This window comes from Myxocyprinus asiaticus, chromosome 32 (assembly GCF_019703515.2).
Source record: "Myxocyprinus asiaticus isolate MX2 ecotype Aquarium Trade chromosome 32, UBuf_Myxa_2, whole genome shotgun sequence".
In the NCBI taxonomy this organism is placed as follows: Eukaryota; Metazoa; Chordata; class Actinopteri; order Cypriniformes; family Catostomidae; genus Myxocyprinus; species Myxocyprinus asiaticus.
Genome location: NC_059375.1, coordinates 30,390,087 through 30,416,686, shown reverse-complemented (window position 1 = coordinate 30,416,686; position 26,600 = coordinate 30,390,087). Strand labels below are relative to the sequence as shown.

General features: G+C 36.8%; 1 protein-coding gene across 2 annotated transcripts in view; it reads left to right on the top strand.

The window, feature by feature from the left end:
• Positions 1 to 3,359: 3,359 nt before the first annotated feature.
• Positions 3,360 to 26,600, top strand: part of LOC127423152 (ectonucleoside triphosphate diphosphohydrolase 1-like) — a 27,379-nt gene continuing 4,138 nt past the window's right edge. The window contains exons 1-7 of one of the 2 annotated variants that reach the window (XM_051667263.1): positions 3,360 to 3,616; positions 21,500 to 21,627; positions 21,722 to 21,839; positions 22,530 to 22,680; positions 25,086 to 25,245; positions 25,357 to 25,575; positions 26,287 to 26,541. In XM_051667263.1, the coding sequence (XP_051523223.1) occupies positions 3,601 to 3,616; positions 21,500 to 21,627; positions 21,722 to 21,839; positions 22,530 to 22,680; positions 25,086 to 25,245; positions 25,357 to 25,575; positions 26,287 to 26,541 (1,047 nt within the window). In that variant the 5' untranslated portion in view covers positions 3,360 to 3,600. Of the gene's footprint in view, positions 3,617 to 18,980; positions 19,189 to 21,499; positions 21,628 to 21,721; positions 21,840 to 22,529; positions 22,681 to 25,085; positions 25,246 to 25,356; positions 25,576 to 26,286; positions 26,542 to 26,600 lie in introns of those variants that run through there. The other variant, XM_051667262.1, reaches the window with a different exon arrangement.

Genomic DNA, 26,600 nt, shown 5'->3' with positions numbered 1-26,600 from the left:
CTTTACACAGAAAAGGTTTGTAAGTAATTTTACTAAAATCATGTTAACACATATTGTTTACTCCTTTGTGGCTATACTTTTAAAACATTGAGTGTTTTAGTGTTTACGGATTGGCCCCATTCAGTTCCATTGTAAGTGCCTCACACAGGTTTTTGCAATTTTTTAGGGACAAGTTGAATTTTTTTTAATGTATTTTTTTTGGTAATCAATATTATGCCACAAAATGCTGTCGATTGAGCTTAACTTGTATTGAACCCAGAATAATCCTTTTACATAAGTAGTCTCTTATTTGCTTTGCCTTACAGTGACCCAGAGGTGCACAACCAAATTAGTAAAGCAAATAAAACTGAAAACACATTGGAAATAATCCACAGCACAACACAAAGAAATTAAGCCACAATATAACAAATTATCAGGGGGAAAACTATGAAAAAAAATGCTGAACTTATTTGTTGTGGCTTAGGTTTAGTTGTGTTTTGTTGTGTTGTAATTGCAGTTATTTAGTTGTTCTGTGACTTTTCAGTTGTGTTGTGGTTTAATCTAGTTTGGCTGTGGTTTATTTTCATTGTGTTTTCAGTTTTTATGTGCTTTGCTAATTTGGTTTTGTTGTGAACCCCTAGGCCACAGTATTTGTCATCTGTGATGAGTTCAAAATTAATTTAGCTTAATATCACCATAATTGAGTGGGTGTTTGAATTGTCTTCATTGCATATTTTCTTTTTCAAGTTGTGCACCATGTCCTTTATACCATATGGGTAGTAGGAAACCCTTTTGGGAGGGAAAAGAGTTTTCCAACTGGGAAGCAGATGGTTGACATCATTGCCAGACAGTCATTATAACAAAACTGCTGGCTCTAAGTCACCATGGCAAAGTTCAGTTTACTTTTTGTGAGCTCAATTATGTTGCCATTAGTGCTTTAGATGTTTATTCAATGCTTTCGTTTTTAGGCAGACCATATACTGGGGAAGTATGGTGAATATTAGACCCTCTTCTCCAAAAGGCTTCAACCGAAAACCAAGAAAGTCCTAAGGGTTGAACACATCTGTTCTTTTTCTTCAGTCAGAAATTTCAGTGCAATTACATTTTTCCATTTCTAGAAAAAAACAATCACATGGTAACAAGATGAGACAATTGATTATGTTTTCACCATCCAAATACAGAGGATATAAACATCCCCCAGAAAAAAAAAAAAAAAATCTTTCTGAAGATTTAATTGAAAGAATATGCTTTTTGAGTCTGTTTCGGTCCCCAGGAAGTCATTCAGACGATGCATTTTCTTTTAAGGAAATTCTAAAGTTATGTATTATGCATTTGGTATCACAGAGGTCCCTTGTGTATTCTAAATTTAAAAGGGCAACTAGCTTCCATTTAGAATGACCATGTTCCAAATTGTTTCCACTGTTGGGTAGTTGCCTGAAAGACTTTTATTGTTCTATACATGTTTAAAATACAGTATCTCTGACTGATTTATTACAATAAAATTAAACTGCAAATTTTGACTTTATGTGTGCCTTTGATCCCATGTTTGATATCTCATGTCTTCCTGGAGCATTAGTCACTGCAGCTGACAAGCACTCAGAATATCTGCTAATGTATTAAGTAGTCCCTGATCAGTACAGATCTCAGATATAATTGCTCTCCTGCTCACAAATCTTCTTAGAATCTGTTTGTCAAATGAAACTGCTTTGCAATTAAAAATTTCACTCTCAATTTCTCTCTTTCTTTCCTTTTTTCCCCCAAAATCCCATTTTCTTGGAAACAACATTCTTTGAATACAATAGCTTGCATTTTAAGTAGTCCAAATATTACCAGAGCATATACTAGTGGGGTCATACCAAGAATCTGAGAGAACTAGTGAAAATGCTTCTAATTATTCTAAAAATGTTTTCATAATAAACTATATTATAAACATAAAAATGTGAGTGAAAAGCTGAATTGAAAAATTAACATTAATTTCAGAATTTCTTAGTAGGGGAGACTGGGCTAGTTGTCACACTAGGAAGTTGTCACAAAAGCTATATTAAGATTTGGAGTCAAAAGTCCAATTACACAAATGTGTTTTCTCTAGCACTGGTTTTCTTTGTTGGATGCAAACACTTACGTACTTAAAAACCTTCTTAAATTAGAATATTTTTTCGTATTCTACCCTAAATTTTCATCATCATATTTTTGTTATAGCTCTTGGGTAAACAAGCGAACATACATAATCAAACCACACTGGCATACATACAGGCAAGTGTCAACTATATATTACGAAGAACTATATTTTCCAATTTTGCTGTTTCATGCATTTTTTGTTCCTCATAATTGTTTTACTTTTAAAATGTTGCTATTAAGCTGTTAAATGCAGGCATAGATTTTAAGCGAGGTGTAGATTTTGTTTTTGGGGTACTACTGGGGCAAGCTTTCACAACCGTATCTTTTGTCCAGGGCAATAATGGTGAAAAGGTTCGTAGATTCTTTGTAGCCAGAACATCAACGTATGCGACTATGCAGAAATTGCATTATAAAAATCTGTTCTGTCGCCACATTTTCTTTAATAACAGCATGCACTTGAGGTGGCATGAACTCCAATGTGTGCAAATCCCAGTATGATAACATATTTTCCAATGGAAGCAAGGAAATCTTTTTGTTCAAAATAAATATCATGGTCAGTGCCACAAATTTGCATATTTGATTAGTGACCTAGAAATAATGCAGAATCGTATATAGTTTGCATTCATTTTAAGGCATAACACTTCTTTGTTTTTACATTTTTCAAAAACATTTTGTTTATTTTCAGGTTTAAATTAGATTTTAAATGTCAGATTTTGGTTGTCGGATCTGCATTACAGCCTGTCTCATATTTCTCACATCCAGTACAAATGATTTCATTACCAACATCCACTAACAAATCTCTGTCCCAATGGCAATACCTGCATGAAACGCCCAGACACAAAAAGAGAGAACACAATATGAGAGAACAATAGATCTTATGCCATAAATTTAGTTGATAGCTGTGTGTTTATGGATTTTGGCTATCAAGAGTTGTGACAGGGAAAGAAAGCTAGCTGTAGCCCAGAGAAAAACAAAAATGTCTTTGTTTGTGATCAGAGCACTGGCAAAAGACATTCTCTGACATACTGTAGAATGGTGACACAACAATGGTTAGTGAGGGAGAGTGTGGATAATAATACTTTAAGGTAAGCTCTCTCTCTCTCTCTCTCTCTCTCTCTCTCTCTCTCTCTCTCTCTCTCTCTCTCTGTCTCTGTCTCTCTCTCTGTCTCTCTCTCTGTCTCTGTCTCTCTCTCTCTCTCTCTCTCTCTCTCTCTCCCTCACACAGACACACTCTTTGTCAGTGTTTCTCTCTTTCAGAAAGAGAGTGAAGTGAGAGGTAACAGGCAGATCGTTAACATGGTTGGTGGCGGAGGGAGGGAGAAAACTGGTGACTGGCCCGCCCACTCATGCCCCCTTGCCTTATAAAGAACCTCAATTATGGGAAAGACCCTCTAAGAGAGTTGAGCCAAGCACCCGGAACAGCACACTAATAGCCGGGACGAGTGAGAGACAGAAAGAGGGTGTGAGAGAAAGAGAGAGAGAGTATTATAAGACGCTGCATTCATGGATGAACAGGGAGGTAAGTCTATGACAACCACTCACACATTAACACAGTCTTCACCATACTGGGTTCATGGCAGGGCACAATGTAACTTGGTAAGTGGTGCACAGAAAAAAAGTGAGGAAACACAATGCAAAACTTTAAATAGAACTTATTTGAATCAGATTATTTGGAGCTGAATATCTGTTGGCACTAAACCAATCCACCTTTATAAAAAGATCTAATTAAAAATGAAACAGTAGCATGTTAGTATTAGTAGTGGTGATGTACGTGTGGTCACTATTTGTTAATCTTTGTATATTGACATCAGGCAGACAATTGAAGGATCATATGGTATTTAGTTTGCCACATGCTTTCTTTAATTCCACATCTACGGTTTATTGTTCACCAAATATCTAACTACTCTGTGACAGTAATTCAAATGACTAAAAATGACCTAAAAACTCTCAACTTACCTTAAAAGGACTTATCTTAAAAAATATCGTTTGAGGTATGCACATATTTTAAATCCTGGACTATCTGTCAAACAGCTCATTAAACATTAATGTGCTGCTTTTAAAGCTTGGTGCATCGATTTTATTAATGACCTCTAAGAAACCTATTATGGATCAGGAACTGGAAAAAGTGAGGATGATCTCACACTAAATTTGGCTTGATAGTGTAAACAGATTATCTGATGCTATGTAAATAAAGGAAGGTGAAAGGTATGGGAATCCTTGGCAGGCAGCACAATCGACTAATGCCTCCCTTGTCAACATCTGGTCTTCATCTTACTGCTGCAGCAGCAGCAGGAGCCTGCAAAGAGTATTTGTGCAGGACTCAGATAGCCGGGGCATCGTCAAAGAGGAAAAGAGAGGGAAAGATTATTACATAACTTCAGAGGATTTCTTCCGGAGTCTGGGCATGCCATCTGGTTGCTGAGCAATTCAGAGTAACAAAACAACATGTCTGCATTGTTATCATAGCTTTAATATAATTTTGATTGCTTAAAGCTATATAATATCTCATGAAATTAAAGGTGAAGTGTGTAATTTTTGCCTCTCTGCGATTTGTCAGTCAAAAAAGATAGTCCCGCTCCCAATTCACACTATTGGTTGAGCCAATGTTGCGATGGGCTGGTCAGGATGCTAAAATAGACCAATGTTTTAATAGCGTTACTGAGCCACAAGAGAATTACTTATAGTTGTCTCTGCATATTAAGCTTGGATAAAGTATGACACACTTCAGCTTTAATGGGACAGTTCACTCCAAAATGAAAATTCTGACATCATTTACTCACCCTCATGTTGTTCCCAATCTGTATGATTTTCTTTCTTCCCTGAAACACCACAGGAGATTTTATGTTATTAACCGGTCCTGCTCGACCCACACTGAGCGGGATTCTAACCGGGGTCTCCGGCATGGGTGGCGGGCACGCTAACAAGGAGGCTAATGGCTACAGCCTCTAGCGTTAGTCGCTAGTCTGCCTCTTAAGGCCAGGCAAGTGAGGTTTACACACTGCAAAGATACCTACCAGCTGGCTACCATTACACTCACCCCCCCTAAACCTCACTCCCCTCCGGGTCACGGCACCACTGTAACCGGTCCTGCTCAACCCGCTCTGAGAAGGATTTGAACTGGGGTCTCCGGCATGGGAGGCGGCACACTAATGAGGAGGCTAAAGTCTACAGCCTCTAGTGTCAGTCGCTAGTCTGCATCTTGACACCAGGGGAGTGAGATTTACACACTGCACAGTTACCTACCAGCTGGCTACCGTTACATTAGCCTTAGTCACCGTTCACTTTTATTGCATCTTTTTCCATATAATGAAAGTGAATGGGGACTGAGATTGCCTTTCTGGCTAACATCTACTTTTGTGTTCCATGGAAAAAAAGAAAGAAAATTATATGGGCTTGGAACAAAATGAGGGTGAATAAATGATGACAGAACTTTACTTTTTCAGTAAACTATCCTTTTAAGTATCGGTTTTGCACTATTTTAGACCTGCACGGAACAAGTACTTCTTGGAATTCTTTTGTTAGGATAAGTTCCATTGTTTCTTTCATGTGCTAACTTGAGGAAACTCGAACTTACTTTGTGCCATCTTGATCTCATTTCTCAACACCAAATGCCTCGAGGAAACTAAAACTTCCTGTAGCTGACACAACAAGGTCAGTGTAGATGTTCCTCCTTATTCCAGTCACATTCAGTTGAGGAAGTCCCACCCCTCCCACACACAGGGCCTCTTTTACAAGCCTGGCTGGGGTGATTCCCTTGTCTTAAAGGGCCATTTCCTTAATCCAATGCAAGAGAAACATTTTAAAAAGCCAGATTTGGTTTTATAAAGTTAAATACTAAGTAAAAGAGATATTTCACACTTTCAGTTGAAATAGGACATAGGAAAATCTTGTGTGTAAAAATGTGGCCATTGACCCTACAGTGTGGTATATTGCATGTCATTGTAAATGGCTTGCGTGCGTAGAGGGGTCTGTACTCACACCTGCGAATGATGCGTAGGTTGAAGCCATTGCAGTCTGACACCAGGTACTTTACCACTTGACCACTGTCACAAAAATGCTGCTGATGTCAGAATGTGGTCTGCTTGTGATCATCACCATAAGAAAATTTGACAAACAAACTAGGCAGCTGGTTACTTTATGGTATTAAGTAACATAAGTAGAGATGGTGATGAATGTTTAAAAATCTATTAAGAAAATCAATAAAATATTCTTCCCAGCAGTAATGAATTATCTTTGGATTCATCTTCCCAGTTAAAATAGCGAAAACAAAGTTCTGAGCTTAATCTCTTTATTTGACTCCTGAATAAAGGTATATTACCCATCTGGCAGGCAGTATAAAAGATCTAGAGAGAAAATATATATATGCAGATAGTAGATACTACATAGTGCTATCTAGACAGTAGATGCAGTAGAAAAGATTTAGAGAGAAAGTCTATAAAAGCAGAATGTCTGAGCTGAAATTTCTGAATATTTATGAAGTGATTTCTGATCTCTAGCGATCTCCCACCACAATTCACTCACTAAAAGCTGATTAACACCAATAATAATTTTTACATTAAAATAATGTAAACCTGTTTGAGTCAGAAGAGTGGAGTCTCCTTTTGTGTTCCAGGGCTATAATTCATAAGTTTGGAACAACATTGTGAGTAGACCGAACTTTCATTTTTGGATGAACTATCCCTTTAAAATGACAGCTATGACATGCAACATGACAAATCATCGTGCTATAGCTAAAAAATAGAATATCGGATGTATCATACTGACTTAATAAATGGATACAAAGGGTTTTTGAATATTCAATTTTTAGCCCTCAAATCAAGTCCCAAGTTGTATCTGGCAGGCTACTATATGGTTAGGAGTCTTAGGAATAGAGGTGGGGACAGGGTAAAGGCCTTGTCAGCCTGCCAGAAACAATTGTGGAGTTAACATGCTCACACACACCCCATATGCTATTGCAAGCAATACCTTACATAACTACACTGAAGACATGTATTTGGGCGGTGGTTAAGTGGAAATGACTTATCAAAAACAATGATAAAAAAATAATATTGTTGGACTACTTTACAGGAAGTGCATATCTGTGCTCGTAGCTACTTGACTGATCAGAGGTGAATGTAAACAAAATGCCACAGTGTACAGTTGATAAAATAGGCATTCCTGTTCACTGTATTACAGCCTGTATAGCTGAAAACAACTCGCTTCACAACTCGCTTTTGGCGTCCCTCCTTGGACATTTCACCCATTTCGGTAAGCACAGACCGATTTTAGCTAAAGAAAAGTCAACCTACTGTTTCCGATTTCACTGTGAGATCAGTCTGACAAACACCACCATTTCAAGCAGGGCTGTAACCACAGTATACTGTGAGGGGGACAAGTCCCCCCAATAATTGATTGTTGCTGTTCTGCTGCAGTCCATTATGCACCACTGTCTAATTGTCATTAAGTTGTTGCAGAAATAACATAAAGGTATAAAAAAAAGTGTAATTTTTAGCATGTTCATTAGTCTAACACCACTCGCCAATGTCATATGAGATCAAATCGATGTAGGCAAAAAAAAAAAAAAAAAAAAATGAGCCACCAGTTAAAGTAGTTCACCTAAAAAAACCTCACCCTTATGTTGTTCAAAACACATATTCTGGGTTTTTTCTTGGAACATAAAAATAGATATTTTAAGCAGCTCTATTCCATAGAATATATTATATTACAGTGAGCAGGAGCTGTCAAGCTTCAAAAAGGACAAATACTATAAAGCACTATTAAAGGTTCAGTAAAAAGACATCAGTAGTCCATATGACAGTATTCCATAGGACAAGTGCACAATATTCCAAGCTTTCTGGGGCCGTACAACAGCTATGTGTTGTATGGACTACTTTTATGGTATTTTTATAATTATATATATATTTTTTTTCATCTTTGGTTCTTGACAGCAGTGGTCAGTATGAACTGTTTTTGTATGGAAAAGAGCAGCGTTCAGTTTCTTGAACAAAATATTGTGTATAAAGATTCTACTGGGAGGAAAAAACAATGAGGGACAACTTGCGGGCAGCAAATAATTTTGTGTATTTTCTTTTTGCAAGCCACATGACACAGTCATGTCATTTTACAGATAAATCAGTGATGAAAAGAAATTCAAATGATATTAATATTTTCTTTGAGACAGCACAAAGAAAGAAAGATTACTGAAACAGGCAAATTGCTAGCAATGCAGACACAGTTTTTGTCTTGTACTGTGTGAACCTTAAAAATACATCTATCTTTTAAAACCAAAAATTATAAAATTTTGGCCCTTTATTGCATTTCGAGCCTTTATTCAGAAAATTATTGCATTCAGTGCCTTTACTATATTAAAGGACCAAAGAGAATCATTATATTTGTGACCTCAACACCCGTGACCCCCCACCCCCAAAATGGTTTGGTGCCCCCCGATGTTCAAGACATGGTTACGGCCTTGATTTCAAACATTCTAAAGCTGCTATCAACAGGGTTCACACACTGATCAAAAAAAAAAAAAAACAACAACTGTGTTTATCAGAATCAGAATCAGAATGAGCTTTATTGCCAAGTATGCTTACACATACAAGGAATTGGTCTTAGTGACAGGAGCTTCCAGTACACAACAATACAAAACAGCAACAAGACTTTTAAAAAATAATTAAAAATAGAATAAAAAATAAATAAATATTGAAAAGAAAAAAGTATATATAGAATACACAAGACAATATATATATATACAGTTGTGCTCAAAAGTTTGCATACCCTTGGAGAATTGGTAATATACTGTATGTACCATGAGCAGGCAAAACACATTTCTTTTATTTCTTATGGGATTCATATTCAACTGTAGGTTATAACAGAATGGCACAATCATAAAACAAAACATGGAAACAAAGAAAAAAATGAAATGACCCCTGTTCAAAAGTCTGCGTATCCTTAGTTCTTAATACTGTTTATTGCCCCCTTTAGCATCAATGACAGCGTGCAGTCTTTTGTAATAGTTGTCTATGAGGCCCCAAATTCTTGCAGGTGGTATACAGTAGCTGCCCATTCGTCTTGGCAAAATGCCTCTAGGTCATGCAAAGTCTTTGGTCGTCTTGCATGAACCGCACGTTTGAAATCTCCCCAGAGTGGCTTGATGATATTAAGGTCAGGAGACTGTGATGGCCACTCCAGAACCTTCACCTTTTTCTGCTGTAACCACTGGAGGGTCAACTTGGCCTTGTGCTTAGGGTCATTGTCATGCTGGAAAGTCCAAGAGCGTCCCATGCGCAGCTTTCGTGGAGAAGAATATAAATTGTCTGCCAGTATTTTCTGATAACATGCTGTATTCATCTTGCCATCAATTTTCACAAGATTCCCCGTGCCTTTAGAGCTCACACACCCCCAAAACGTCAGTGAGCCACCACCATGCTTCACAGTGGGGATGGTATTCTTTTCACTATAGGCCTTGTTGACCCCTTTCCAAACAAAGAGCTTATGGTTGTGACCATAAAGCTCTATTTTCTATTGTCTCGTCACTCCAAATTACAGTGTGCCAGAAGCTGTGAGGCATGTCAAGGTGTTGTCGGGCATATTGTAACCGGGCTTTTCTGTGGCATTGGCACAGTAAAGGCTTTTTTCTGGCAACTCAACCATGCAGCTCATTTTTGTTCAAATATTGTCGTATTGTGCTCCTTGAAACAACCACACCGTCTTTTTCCAGAGCAGCCTGTATTTCTCCTGAGGTTAGCTGTGGGTTTTTCTTTGTATCCCAAACAATTCTTCTGGCAGTTGTGGCTGAAATCTTTCTTGGTCTACTTGACCTTGGCTTGGTATCAAGAGATCCCTGAATTTTCCACTTCTTAATAAGTGATTGAACAGTACTGACTGGCATTTTCAAGGCTTTGGATATCTTTTTATATCCTTTTCCATCTTTATAAAGTTCCATTACCTTGATACGCAGGTCTTTTGACAGTTCTTTTCTGCTCCCCATGGCTCAGTATCTAGCCTGCTCAGTGCATCCACGTGAGAGCTAACAAACTCATTGACTATTTATACACCGACACTAATTGCAATTTAAAAAGCCACAGGTGTGGGAAATTAACTTTTAATTGCCATTTAAACCTGTGTGTGTCACCTTGTGTGTCTGTAACAAGGCCAAACATTCAAGGGTATGTAAACTATTGATCAGGGCCATTTGGGTGATTTCTGTTATCATTATGATTTAAAAAGGAGCCAAACAACTATGTGATAATAAATGGCTTCATATGATCACTATCCTTAAATAAAAGACAGAAACAGTCATATTTTCACAATTTCTGCCAGGGTATGCAAACTTTGAGCACAACTGTATATATATATATATATATATATATATATATATATATATATATATATATATATATATATATATATATACACACACACACACACACATGGAACTATGGGATTTAGGTTGTTACTAAACAAAATCCAAAATAAATCAAAACTGTTATATTTGAGGATCTTCAAAGTAGTCACCCTTTGCCTAGAATTTGCAGACATGTACTCTTGACATTTTCTGAACCAACTTCTTGAGGTATCACCCTGGGATGCTTTTTAAACAGTATTGAAGGAGTTCCCATCTATGTTGGGCACTTATTGGCTGCTTTTCTTGATTATTTGGTCCAAGTCATCAATTTCATTTTAATATAATTTTCGTTTTATAATGAAATAAATGAATATGGTGGCACAATTATATTTTTGTCTACAAAACTAATTTCAAACATTTAAGCATATGCCTTCAGACCAAAAGATTTTTAAGATCATGAGAAACATTTCAGTCAAGTGTTTCAAAACTTTTGACCGGTAGTGTACATACATACATACACACACAGACACACACATACATACATTCACACATACACATACGTAGTGCAAATCTAAATACAAATCAGTTATATACAGTGCAAGGGAATGTAATGCAGAAGAGGTTGGATGTGTTGGATAATATAAAAAGACTAAGCTGTGTATTGCACATTAATTACTGCTCAAAGGGGCAGTTTTAACTGTTCATGAGATGGATAGCCTGGGGGGAAAAACTGTTCCTGTGCCTGACGGTTCTGGTGCTCAGAGTTCTGAAGCGACGGCCAGAAGGCAACAGTTCATAAAGGTAGTGGGCAGGGTGAGTGGGGTCCAGAGTGATTTTTCCAGCCTTTTTCCTCACTCTGGAAGTGTACAGTTCTTGAAGGGAGGGCAGGGGGCAACCAATAATCCTCTCAGCAGTCCGAACTGTCCTTTGTAGTCTTCTGATATCTGATTTCGTAGCTGAACCAAACCAGACAGTTATAGAAGTGCAGAGGACAGACTCAATGACTGCTGAGTAGAACTGTATCAGCAGCGCCTGTGGCAGGTTGAACTTCCTCAACTGGCGAAGGAAGTACAACCTCTTCTGGGACTTTTTCACAATGGAGTTGCCAGTGGATATTGCCGTTTGTTTAGGGCAGTGCGATTTAGCTATGGCTTTGGATAAATTATCTGCCAAATGCATAAATGTAAATGAACATCCATTTAAGGTCAATTAAAATGTTTGATTTAATTCCATTTGTTTGTGTGAAGAGATTAAAGCCTCTGTGTTCTTGTGTCATCTTGGGGTTGAAGGGGTCGGGCTCACATGATGCTTTTTCTAGTCATTAGTCATTTCACAACTCAGCAAAATGGAACACAGACACACTCACTTCCTCTAACCACAAAACAGCTCACCCAGTGGAAACAAACATCCTCCTCTGGCAAAATAAACCCTTAGGGAAAGATTGTATACTGAAATGTTCTTGAACGGATGAAATGCATACATCACACTTGACATGGTCATTTCATTGTAAAAAAAAAACAAAAAAAAAAAAAAAAAAAAAAACGCTAGGGTTTCGTGGAAATAAATAAAAAGGAAAATAACTTCACATGGGGGGAATTCAATAAACAGTCACACCACTTTTCATGAAGGTTTAGGTTTAAGGTTTAGGGTAGGGAGAAAGGTTTTGTTGATTTCAAACTCAGTTTAAACCTTAAAAACCTCATCTGTCTGGGCAGCCTGATCTTATGAAATTCACATGACAATGGCAACATATTTGTAAACCAAATTTACATGCTGGATTGCACATTTGGCTGTAGTTTCCCAGTGAAATGTCCAGCGGGGAGCACCAAAAGAGAGTGAAATTATTTAAGGTTAATGTAGATAATCAGACAAGGCTTTTATGGTGAATATTAGATGGATGTTTTAATGAGTAAAACATACCTCCCTAACCCAAAACTTTAACCTAAATCTAACCAATAGTGTCCTAAAAGATAAATAAGAGATGAACAAAACAGACATCCTTACCCTTAACCAATGCCTAAACCTAACCAATAGTGTTTTAAAAGCAAATTGGACATGAAAAGCACATTTACTGAAGCAACCACGTCATTTCATGTCGCTTCTATGGCACTTTCGCTTCACTTTTATTTCGAGCATCCTTGGCTGGGCTCAGGGCTCGGTCTCCGAGTCCAAAGTCCAACAGTCTATCAGATGAGCTACCACGCAAGTTAATTACAATGGAATAAGTGTGTAAATGTAAGGAACCACATATCATTTTGCAAAAATGTTTCCACAGTCACGTAATTTTCATGAGATCAGGCTTGCAATTTCTCTGCTTCTTGAGTATTTAAATTAAATCATTATCTTTGTTTTCAGCACAAACATTAAAATGTAGCTTATTATATACTGCGTCAAACCTCAGTTCTATTTGCCTGGTGAAATTAATGTTTAACAAAAATTATTTTAAATCAAATGGTTATCAAATGATGGAGAGAGAAAAGAAAAAGTAATATCAGTGGGCGCAAATTCATTCTTAGTAAATTTCCCCATAAAGTGTAATCTCCCAGGAAAAACTAAATTACAAATAATGGAATTTATAACAATGCCTTTCCTGTTGTTACGATGAAAGACACTATTATCTCTCTGTTTGTAATGGACATCAGAGTGGAAATCTTAACTGCTTTCCTTGAACTATAATGTTAAAAATAGACACTGAGATTTAAAGGGATAGTTCAACCCAAACAGAGAACTTTGTCTTATTTACAAACCATCATGTTGTTTCAAATCTTTGTGACTTTCTTCTATGAAACACAAAAGGAGTTATTAGACAAAATGTTAGCTTTAATCACCATTCACTTTCACTCTATGGAAAAAAGATGCAATGAAATTGAATTGTGACTGGGGCTAGAATTCTTCCAAACATCTCTCCTTTTGTGTTTTATGGAAGAAAGAAAGTTATATACACTCACTTTATTAGGAACACCTGTAACTTACTTATTCATGCAAATATCTAATTAGCCAATCATGTGCCAGCAGTGCAGTGCATAAAATCATGCAGATACAGGTCGGGAGATTCAGTTAATGTTCACATCAACCATCAGAATGGGGAAAAAAATGTGATCTAAGTGATTTCGACCGTGGCATCATTGTTAGTGCCAGACAGGCTGGTTTGAGTATTTCTGTGACTGCTGAACTCCTGGGATTTTCACGCACAACAGTCTCTAGAGTTTATTTAGAATGGTGCCAAAAACAAAAACATCCAGTGAAGAGCAGTTCTGCGGATGGAAACGCTTGTTGATGAGAGAGGTCCACAGAAAATGGCCAGACTGGTTCGAGCTGAGAGAAAGGCTGCGATAACTCAGATAACCTCTCTATACAATTGTAGTGAGCAGAATAGCATCTCAGAATGCAAAACATAAAAAAACCTTGAGGCGGATGGGCTACAACAGCAGAAGACCACGTCGGGCAATTTATTAGGACTATAGTGTTCCAAATAAAGTGCTCAGTGAGTGTAGGTTTAGTACAACATGAGCAAATGATGACAGAATTTTCATTTTTGGGTGAATGATCCATTTAATGTCATACTGTAGCATAGCACTAGAAGACTAGTTGAAGACAGTGTTCTGTCTTCAAATCTGCTGGGAATCTGCTCTTCTCTAGCTTGTGTCTGTGCTGACAAGCCCATGATGACCACAAGATCACACTGGCATGCACTTCAAACATGGGTGAGACAATTGCTTTCCTGTATTATTTGAAAAATCATCATGTGCATGCTTTCTAAACCACTAAACCACAAGTTTTTAGTTGGTTGTTTTTTTTGTCTTTGTCAATCTGTAAGACTGAATGAACCTCATCACGGGTAATCTAAGCCCCTTGATCTAAAGAGGCTTCTCGGCAGTCTGGCAGTCTAAAACAGTCTGATTGCTTTCAAATGGACTGTGTTTCAATTTTCACTGATAGATAGTATGGCAAGAAAGGCATAATTTATTGTATTATCTCTCTAAGAAAAGCCTCACACACAGCTGAATGGGAAATGTATAAACCATTGATGTGCATTATTACTTTAAGGCTTGAATGACAACTTAAAAGGCTACGTCAAGGTGAGATGATATAAGTTCTCTTCAGTGTGAGCTCTGGACCTCCTAATGTCAGGGCACATTATTCACACGTCACTTTTCGCTGATGGTGCTGTTTTGGGAATTATACCTGTCAACGTGACAATTTGTGTCGTAATATTGTTTAAATGCCAGTCAGTTTCATGTATCCTCAGATACTGGCATAGAGATTGCATTGTCTATTCAGACAACACTACATGGCAAAATTATGTGGTCATCTTAACCACACCCATGTGCTTTATTTCTTTAAAACCATGGGGATTCATAGGTAACAGGTCCTCCTGTTGCTCCTATTACAGCTTCCACTCTCCTGGAAGGCTTTCCACTAGATGTTGAAACATGGATGCGGGGAATATCTCCCATTCATACACAAGAGTATCCCTACATGTTAAAGCTGAAATGTGTAACTTTTACAGTGTTCAAATATTTTCTCCTATCCCAGCTTAATATGCAGAGACAACTATAAGTGTAACGTGTGCTGGCTGCTGGCAATGATGAAGACAATGACGTGAAGATGAAGAACCCAAGTGCAGTTTATTTACAAAATTGAAACCAAAACCCTAACTATAAACGTGAAACATGAACTTGACTAGACTTAAAACTTGACATAAAAATAACATGGCTTGACTTGGCTAGAACAAAACACATCCACATACATTCACATTCAATACTTGACAATGCAAACATGAGGGCTCAAATACAAAACATGGGAGAACATAAACCAATGAACAAACAGAACTGATAACAAGCTAATTAAACAATAAACCAATGAAAACATGACACATGAACATGGAGGGAAAACATGAAATCACATGTCAAGGGAACAGGAACGAAACTTTTCAAAATAAAAGACATGAATCAACAAAATACACATGACAATAAGTAAGCCATTCATAGGTTAATTTTCTCGAAAACTGTAAACACTTGCTGGGTTTCCATCCAAAATATTTAGCATTTTTTATGTGAATTTCTAAGAATGTGACTTAAGAAAATGCGAATTGTTGTGCGTTTCCATCCACTACGTAATGCGCATTATCGTGAGGGAGCCGCCTCGTCATGATGGAGCAGCTGAATGACCTCTCCCTGCTTTGGGGACAGTTTTATTTGCAAGATTGGAGCAAGAATCTAATTTTATTAAATGCGTCCACGAGACACTGCAGAATATGTGTAATATCTGATATAATGCGGGCTGAAATAGCTGCGCCAATCTCCGCATACTTGTGAGGAACCAATTTATCGACCATCTGTGGGTTAAACACTTCCGAATGACAAGTGCTATGTTCAAAGAATTGTGTGCCAAGGTCGGACCTTTCAGTGGGCTAGTCACATCAAGCTATCGCACACTCATAACACATGCACGAATGGTCAAAACATGTCATCGTTTTGCGAATAAACCATTTCCATCACCTTAATGCACATTTTAACTCATTACATTTTAAGCGAATTTAGAAAGTTTATTCGCATATCAAGCGTTTCCATTCAGGATTTCTTATGCACAATTTAAAAATGCGCATAAAAATTGTTGGATGGAAACCCACCTATTGTGTCTCTATTAAAATTGGTGGTTTTGAGCGTGGTTAAATGGGTTTTGTGCAGGCCACTCAAGTTCTTCCACACTAGGCTCAGTAAACCATTTTACTGGTGGCATCCTACGGCAGTGCCACAATGAAAGTCATTAAGTTCTTTAGTATGCCCCATTCTACTAAAAATGTTTGTCTAAGGAGATTGTATGGGTATATGCCTGATTTTATGCAACAGATAGTAATGGAACTGATCCTAATGAATCTAGCTGAAATTACCAAACTAGCTAAAGGGATAGTTCACCCAAAACTGAAAATTCTGTCATCATTTACTCACCCTCATGTTGTTCCAAACCTGTACAACTTTCTTTATTCCATGGAACACAAAAGGAGATGTTGGGCAGAATGTTAGTCTCAGTCATATCCTACCATCATTTGTGTTAGTCCTAACATCATTTGTGTTCCACGGAAGACAAAGTCATACAGATTTGGAATAACAAGAGGGTGAGTAAATGTTGACAGAATCTTCATTTTTGGGTGAACTATCACTTTAATTAGAAGGGGTCTCTGCTTACTTTTGGCTGTGTAGTTTATGTGTAAGCTATGTGTATTACTACAGTTTGTGGCTACATCTATTCAAGACCTTTATATTCTTGTTTTTGTAATCTAAACCACGTTTGAATGAGGAATAAAATTTCATTCAAAATCGAATTTCAGAATTACACAAAACACAAGGTTCTGGCGTCCGTTTCATTCATAAAAACACAGACATTCCAGTTCTCACGATTGTGTTCACTGAATAGGGTGTGAAGTATCATTATTTACTTTGTTTCAAGAGTGTCACATTGACATGGATTACCTCATGCAAGCTTACTCAGTGAGGCATGTCAGTGCAGGAGAATCCTACAGAGGACATATAAAACCTGATGTAACACGTTTAGTCCCAGCTTTGGCCAAGAGTGACTGTACAGTCTGATGAGACATAATAAAAACTGCTGATGATTTGCCCAGGCTGTACTTGCTCTCAGGTGATTTAGTAGATGATGACAGTGTCTCAATAATGGGTGATCCATGGAGGAATTTAGAACTAGAAAGGAAATCTGTTTACTAGAGAGCATGAGTGTGCATTGACGTCTCTTTTCAGTATGTGTTAGTTGCTATACAAATATCCTTTATACAACTCTGATTTCACAATGACACCTTTTTTTTGTCTGTGTCTTTGCTCAAGAGGAAATGCAACTTAGTTTCATAATGAAGTTCTGTTACAGAAAATTCCATTTACTCACCCTCTTGTTTTTCCAAACCCATATGTCATGCTTGCTTCTGTGAAAATCAAAAGGAGACGTTAAGCAGAATGTTAGCCTCAGTCACCATTCACTTTCACTGCATATTTTTTTATACAATGAAAGTGAATGGTGACTGAGACAAACATTCTGCCTAACATGGAACAACATGAGGGTGAGTAAATATGACAAACTTTACAGTTTAGTGTGGACTATTCCTTTAAGTAAGGCAAGAAACATGTCAACCGTGGGGGCCCCTGTTTTTATGGATATATCAGTAACAACCTGCATTTGGCAGAACTTCAGAGCGACTAACAGTAAAAGCTTGAGGGTGACGCATTTTATGTGGGATGGGTGTCTGGAAGAATGCAATGAACAGAGACAGTGTAGAGACTACTGCTGCGGCCTTTACATGAGGGATGGACATATGTTTTTAATCTACATACAGTATAGTTTGTGATGTGGCTTGGGGAACAAACTACAGATAAGCAATGTTACATTCTCTTGCAAATACCATTGTATTGTAACTTCAATTTTGTATTGTACAACAGACAGAAACAGATGTATTTTAAATATGAGTGTTTTCACTGTATCCCAACAACAGTGCTTATCGCAATATAAACATACTTTTAATTGGAGGAAGGAAACCAAGAATAAGGAACATGAAACAACACAAATAGCCATGTACATGAACAGAACAGGATTGCTTTCCACTAGGAGTCATTAAAGAGGAGTTAAAGGGCTCTGATGAATTCGGTGTAATTGGTCGAAATGTTTGGGTGGAACAGCAGTGCTATTTGTTCTGGATAATAGCATCTGCTACATTCATGCAGTGCATGAAGTTAAAAAGTTATTTCACCCCAAATTTAAAATTCTGTTGTTGTTTAGTCACCTCCATGCCGTTTCCAAATCCGTCTGACTTTCTTTCTTGCATGGAACACAAGAGGAGCAATTTTAAAAAATGTTGACACTGCTCTTTTTTCCAAACAATGAAAGTAAATAGGGAATGAGGTTTTAAGTTCAATTTTGCCTAACATCTCCTTTTGTGTTCCATGGAGAAAAGAAGCTCAAACAGGTTTGGAACAACATGAGGGGTGATGTCTGGAATGCGGGTGTAAATGATGACAGGATTTTAATTTTTGGGTGAACTATCCCTTTAAGTGGTTAAAAGTCAGAATTATTTCTGTCTCTTTTCTCTGATAGGTGTAACTGACATGAGTTGTCTAACCTTTAAAATCAATGTTAACTGTTGCATAAAAAGTTATATGGTATGGTATTTCTCTTTGGATTCACCCTTTCATGGATGGTGTCTTAATATGAGGACAGTCCCCTAATAAAACAAGTTTTGTATGCAATTTAAGGTAATACATCTATCTTTTAATAGTTTGTGCATTAAAATAGTTAGATTTAGGCTTTAGACCTTTTTATTGATTAATCCCAAACATCTAAATCTTGGCCACTGTCTTGCATGCCAAAGACAGAAGCTTCAAATAAAGTTTGCTTAACCGATGGTGATCTGTATGCAGCTCATGCAGATACTCAAAAGTGGGTCAATTCCCTGAGGGGGTGTTCTAGGGAATTCCGCTCACTGGCGCATGTAGCGTCACTGCAAGCCTGGCTCAGCATGTTTCCCCAAATGCACATTCATATACTCTTGTATGACAAGAAGAGCTACGCGCATAGGTGTGTGAATTATCTTTAACTCAAATTACCTGGAATGCACGTTCGCACAATGGAACTGTAATTCAGTAGGCAATTAAAACTCGTTTGTTTGGAGGTTACCGCAGAAACCACGGCAGTTGTTTTCTCCGTGCCGCTGACACACTCTCCCGCCTATGAAAGACGCATGTCCTGTGGAGTCCTAATGGGTAGGTGAAAAGAACAGCGAGGCGCACTGATTATAATGCACTAATCATGCCATATGCTACTTTCCGCTTTACAGAGACATGTCAACACAGAGCAACCTCATGAGAAGTGGCTATATTGGACTTTGCAAGAACTGTTTTCAGAACAGTAGGGGAACGGGAGTAAATTATATTGTACTTGAATTCAAGATGATTAATATTTACTATATATGTAGCCTACTATATGTAATATATAATATGTACTGTAGCCTATTGATGTACAATATATTGAGGAGATGAAACAGAGGTTTAAAAATGTAATGTAGGCTATTTTTGAAAAATAATTACATTTTTGTATCAGTCATTCAAAAGGATAATTTACATCCTGTAAAAACATGGACAAATAAATTGACTTTATTGACCTAAAGCCAGGTATTATTTGTAACAATGGCCCAAAATATTATTACCTATATCTGGAGTTTTTCTTTTATTCAAAGTTATAATTAGGGTCGTTGACAAATATGTTTGTCTGAGATGATAAAAAAAAGACTTAATCAAGTTCATAGAAATGTAATATTTGTGTCCATGTTGGTTTCATACATTTAAAAAAAAACAAACAAAAAAAAAAACATTTATAGCATTTTCTCTTTCTTTATCCCCTTTTCTCACAATTTGGAATGCCCAATTCCCACTACTTAGTAGCTAGACGTGGTTACTCACCTCAGTCTGGATAGGGGAGGACAAGTCCGCTTCTGAGAGAGTCAATCCGCGCATCTTATCACGTGGCTCGTTGTGCATGACACCGCGGAGACTCCCAGCATGTGGAGGCTTCGTGCTACTCTCCGCGATCCACGCACAACTTACCATGCGCCCCATTGATAGCGAGAACCACTAATCGCAACCACGAGGAAGTTACCCCATGTGACTCTACCCTCCCTAGCAACCGGGCCAACTTGGTTGCTAAGGAGACCTGGCTGGAGTCACTCAGCACAACCTGGATTCGAACTCGCACCTCCAGGGGTGGTAGTCAGCATCAATACTAGCTGAGCTACCCCCCCAGGCTATAGCATTTTCTAAAAACAAAATATATTTAATGACTTTTAAAATGTCAAGTGGTGTTAAAATACTTTCCCTACACCTTGAAAACACATGAGTGTGTACAACTTAATCATTAATTTCAAAAACATATTTTGTATATATGTATTTTGAATCACAAATATCCAGAAGTTTTCTAAGGGTTTCTCCATTTGACCTGAACAAAATGTGCCTTTCCATAAAAATGTATGAAAATATCAGATTTTTTTTTTTTTTTTTAAACGTCACACACAATTATTATTATTATTATTATTTTTTTTTTTTTTTGGTTACACCACATGACTGATTTGGTGGACAAATCTTTTTCAAGTATTATTATTTTAAAATAAAATTGTTTAACTGATTTTTTAAAGAAATAATAATAAAAGGTTTTTACAAACTGCTTATCTAAATACTTTTTTCAAGAATTTCATCTTTTAACCATCAGTCTCTGGATGGTTACTCCACTTAGACATTTTTGAATTTAAGAAAAATATCTTCAAACTCAGAAGTTGACAACCTTTTAATCATAAAAGAGGTGTATTCAAGTAATTGTTTTGTGTGAATTGCATTTTAACTGTATTTTTGAATAATAGTTTCAGACAAAAAATTGCCATTGGCCTATTATCCTTTGATCACTAAAATACATGATACCAAAATACACATCATGAAGGGCCTCTTGTATAAACAGTGGCCAGACAGATGTAATACACAGCAGAGTGCACAATGACGTGACTTAAAGCCTTGTTTTTTTTTTTTTTTTTTTTTAACAGACAGGATGGGTGATCTTTATTTATTTATTTATTTATTTTATAAACACCTCACCAAGCCCTCACCAAGGTTAGGGATGAATCCAGATAATCTTAACAAATTAAAAACAAGCATAAAATCGCATTTATGCTATTTATGCATTGCAGATTCCGAAAAAAAGAGAAAAAAATGGTTTGGGAAAAGAAAAGGATTTATATATCCTGAATTTAACGCAGAATTGAAATGATATTGACAGCAGCCCGTACAAGACCGTTCTTTAATATTTATGTGAAGGATCAATATTTAAAAACAAATTTTCCTTTTACATTTTTTACAACAGTAATGTTTTTATTTTTTTCATCAGTTGTTGTTATAGCGTAAGCTATAAATAGAGTTATTGGAGGGAATGTATGCTATAAATTAATAAATTAAACACAATACACACTGAGCCTATCAAATATTAAAATTTGTATTAAATGTCAACCTGTTCTCTTTATTTTACTCTGTTTAGAAGTAAAAATGAAGAACCCATGCCACAGGCCAGTGTTCATCTTTCTGACTGTTATTATTTCCCTGGGAATCATTACCATGGTGTCCATTTCTGTCGTCCAGAACAAGCCTTTACTCAAGAAGTATAAGGTATGAACTATTCACTATGAGTAATTAATAATGCAACACTTTTAGTTGATATGTAAATATTAGACAGTTTTTCTAATGTGGTCTGTGTAAACAGTATGGAATAGTTCTGGATGCTGGTTCCTCCCACACTTCAGTGTTCATCTATGAATGGCCAGCAGAGAAGGAAAACAACACAGGCATGGTACAGCAGAAACACACCTGCAACGTGAAAGGTACATGATCCCTAATTTTACTGTGCGGTCTTCAAAATCGAATGTCATATGGATTCTAATGGAATAGCTCAGATAACTCAAGAAACACCTCTGGCTACATTACTGTGTTTTTTACTTTTCTTTTATCTAACCTTCATGTTTTGTTTGGGGTCTGAAATACACAAAGGCAATTTCATAGCTCAAAAAACAACATACTTAATACTGAAATATCAGGTTGAGAAATTCTACTACTAACTACTTTTATTTGAATTATTGCAATAACAATGTGTTTTTCAAAACAACCCGAAACAAAAGCAATGTTACTATATTGGATAGGTCACATGAAATATGCATGCCTACTTTGTGATACAACAGAGTGGCAATGCTTCATTAATATCTGTCAAATGGGTTTTGAATGGGCTAGATAAACACAGTAAAATAATTTGAAGAAGAAACATGAAGGTAATTTAAAAATTACTATTATTGTTTTATAGAAATCATTAGGGTCTCTATAGCACCCCAAAGATAAAGACATAAAGTCAATCTTAACAGAACATGAGGGTTAAGAACCCTTCAACATGTTGATAATTAATTTTAACACATCACATCATTTCTAAGAGCACTTTCCATGCTAATACTGCCTATAGGCAAAGTCTGTATGGGTAACCTGAGAAACTAGTTTCTGTGCACTCTGCTCTGTTTTCCCTGTAGGTAAAGGCATCTCCAGTTATTCAGTTAACCCACAAAAGGCTGGCACATCCCTGCAGGATTGTATGGAGGAGGCCAAGAAGATAATACCTGCACACAGACACAGGGAAACTCCAGTATATCTGGGGGCCACAGCAGGCATGCGATTACTCAGGTAATTACTTCTCAGTACTGTCGATGTCGGAATCAAAGTGGGAGAATATTTCTCCAGAAATGAGGGGGTTTGAAAATAATTCTGAAAACACACGTCAAACAGAGAAACTTTTAGTAAGCTAAATTAAGACTTAAAAATCAATGATACATTTTATTTTCAAGCTCATAGCATGTAGTAATAATATTACGAGATGGCAAAATTTTAAGAAATCGAATGATTTAGGTTGGACAAATACGTAAGAATTGTATTGGGTAAGTTACTCAAAATAAGTAATGCACTACAAATGACTAATTATTAATGTTACAAATGATTATTATTATTAATTACTTATCTAAAAATATAATCAGATTACTTTACTGATTACTTCATATAAAAAGTAATCACATTACTAATTATTGTACTTTTAAGTTACTTTCTAAGGGCCTGTTTACACCTGGCCACTTCATGCATTTTCACTGACCTGATAGCTATCCGATCATGAAAACACCAAGTGTAAATGCCCTCCGAAACGCATTTGAAACGGATTGCAATCCGATTGCTCAGACCACTTCAGGAGGTGGTTTGAGATGCATTCTAGATGAAACTGCTTAGATCTAAATGAATCAGGCTGTTCAAGTCAAATATGTAAACTTTTCCCTGCCCAAACAGCACTACATCAGCATAGGAAAAATGTGAAACACAACAGCTGTCACCGAATATTTGAATTGGGCTTGCATCGCGCAATAAATAATAACAAAGAAAGAGATTAATGCATGTTGTAGGAGAGACAGAACTTTTTTCCTCATTTATTTGAAGCAGATCGCTGATGAAACTAAAACAACACTGAAATGAGCACAGCTGACATGCATGACGCATCTTATCTAAGACAAACCCTGAGGGGAAACCAGACAGCGTGCCCATACACAGACACACGCGCACTGGGCAAATTCACTTGGAATCAAATAATAAAGCACATCTTTTAAATACACTGCCCGGAATTAGCATTATCACGGAAGTGAACTCTGTATTATTTGCATATAGTGTGGGAATTGAAGATTGCATTAATATCTGTTTGGTGGAGACAAATTGATGTAGCCAAGTGTAAATGGAATGAGCTTTCTCAGTCGGATAGCAATCCGATCAGTAAAAATGCGTGAAGTGGCCGAGTGTAAATAGGCCCTATATCACTTTTGCTATTAAAGTTTTTGGTTTTTCGCTAAAATTCAAAATGTGTATATTTCCTCTTCATTCATTGTCATACACCCTTCAGCTGTCACAGGAACACCAACAGACACACATAAAAATGTATATTTTAAATGTATTACACATATTACTTTAGCGCAAGTAATGTACATAAAAGTAATAACTTTAGTTGAAAGTCAGTAACTGTAATCTGATTACAAGCATTTAAAATGTAATGTATTACACTACTTATTTAAACTAAAAAGTAATTCATTTACAGTAACTAATTACTTTGTAATCGGATACACCCAGTACTGCTCATAAACAAACCAATGAACAGTGTTATTGTGATTTTTCGAAAATCTAACCCCTAGCCCAAGCCTGAACCTAAGAAATACATTAGAAACCCTTACCCAGACCCTAAACCTAACCATGATTTTAATAGGAAAATACCTTTAGAGAATTATCTTCTGACAAGGGAGGCATAATACAGGTTATTGACATTTACAGTAATTTGTATTGTATACTGTAAATATATACGGAATGAGTAACCAAATTTGTTCGCTGACATTTCTTAAAATAAAATGTCGGATAGGAGGCTAGCTAAAATTGATGCCTATATTGTATATATTTTAAATTCTATTTGATGATTGATTGGTCTTTATGGAAAAAAGTCGTACTATTTTTGTATGAGCTAAGTCATACAATACAATAAGTCAATACAATATCTTACGATTTCGCCATCTCGCACAAATTATTATGAGTTGTCATGAGACTATGTTGGAGTGTACAGTGGACTTAAACTACAATTTAGAATGTAAGAATGTCATTGCATTGATAACAAAATACAAACAAATGATGGCCCTTTATTCAAAAATAAGTTAACTGCACACTTTACTAACTAAATAATTTTTTGTGAATGTGGATGTTTCACTCTGTTTGACGCCCAGTAAGTGTACAAATACTTTTTGTCTTAATTTTGAACAGTATATCTGTTTTATTTATTTTATTTATTTCAAACCAAACAACTTTTTATTTATGTCCTTGAAAAGTACGCTTGTGTTAACTTTCTATAAGATAAATGCCACTTTTTTCCTATTTAATGCAATGGCGTTAATGCAGTTTTTAGTGTGTTCAGTTTCCAAATACTTTTTGGGGCCACTGTGTGTGACAAATAAAACTTTGACTTTGAAACTTAATTCCTGAAAACACTTGTATGATTAATAAATTTTTATTTTCTCAAGGATGGAGAATGAAGTGGCCTCAGACAAGGTCCTTGATTCAGTAGCACATTCTCTGCAGACGTCCCCCTTCTCCTATCAGGGAGCTCGTATCATTTCGGGCCAAGAGGAGGGAGCTTTCGGCTGGATCACTGTTAATTACCTCAGCGAAAACTTGAAAAAGGTAAACTTCACTCAAAGTTTGCAGAATCTTGAACTTTGTGCATACATCTCAAAATAATTATTCTGTAGGTTCCCTGTGCTTTTCATGAAAGATCTTATTTTGATCTTGTAGGCCACTGGTACCCTTGGAGCTCTGGACCTTGGTGGGGCATCTACTCAGATAACCTTCGTTCCTAAGCAGGAAATTGAATCAAATGACAATTCAATTGACTTTAGGCTGTACGGAAATGATTATCGCCTATACACCCACAGCTTTCTCTGTTATGGGAAGGACCAGGTCCTTAAGCTTTCTATGGCTGAGAAATTATGGTCAACACATGCAGTTGATAAGGTAATGACCATGCTTGTCATTGAAAATGGTTCTCAGCTTGTGGGTTAAGTCACAGGTCCCTGTTCTGATCAAACAGAAGGGAAAAAACAATGCTTAACACAAGTAATAAAACACAACTAACCATAATCAAGCATAGTTATTATTGCTAAATAAATGAGGAAATATAGGAGAATTATATCCCCATATTTTGTGCTGTTAACGTCAAAGGCTGTGCGTCCAATCAGACTCTATGGTATTTTGGCTCAAATTCATGTGTCACTTGGTAGAGCTAGCCAAATTATGCAGATGCCACCATGGGCAGGTTGCTTGACATCCCATCATCCTTGAAAACCATGAACATGAAATTAAAGAAGGCAATATACTGTATATATACACAATATTCAATATTGTGTTTTCTACGTTATATACGTTATATGTTCAGTGTCACCTTAATTGAATATATATAAAGAAGTGATGTTATTTAATTCTGCAACCAGTTTAAAAGTAGCTTCCCCAATTCTGACCACAATTTGATTTGAGCAGTGAATTACTGGCTGTGGAGACATTTTTGTTTGCTTGTGTATCATCAGTTCTGATGTGTTAGGTCACCACTTTATGTCCAATGTAAAATCTTGGTCTGGAAGCAGAACCAGTTGAGAACTACTGGTATAGACCACACTTGGCTCTTATATTATGAACTGTATCTTATATTCTTAAATGATCTTTCCCAAGACAGACCCCGTTGAGTTAATGGACCCTTGCTTCCACCCAGGATATAAGGTCAACAAGACATTTCAGAGTCTCTTCGACACCCCCTGTATAGACAAATTGAATACCCTGCCAAATAAAACCTTAACCCATGTGGGGTTGGGGGATTGGTCAAAGTGCCAACAATCAGTGAGAAAGGTTTTTAACACCAGCCTTTGTGAATACTCAAGATGCTCTTTCAATGGTGTTTTCCAGCCTTCTGTAGATGGAAACTTTGGGGTAAGAAACAATGGTGATTTCTTGAATGAATGAAGTTAATCATGGCTAGATGCAAGTCA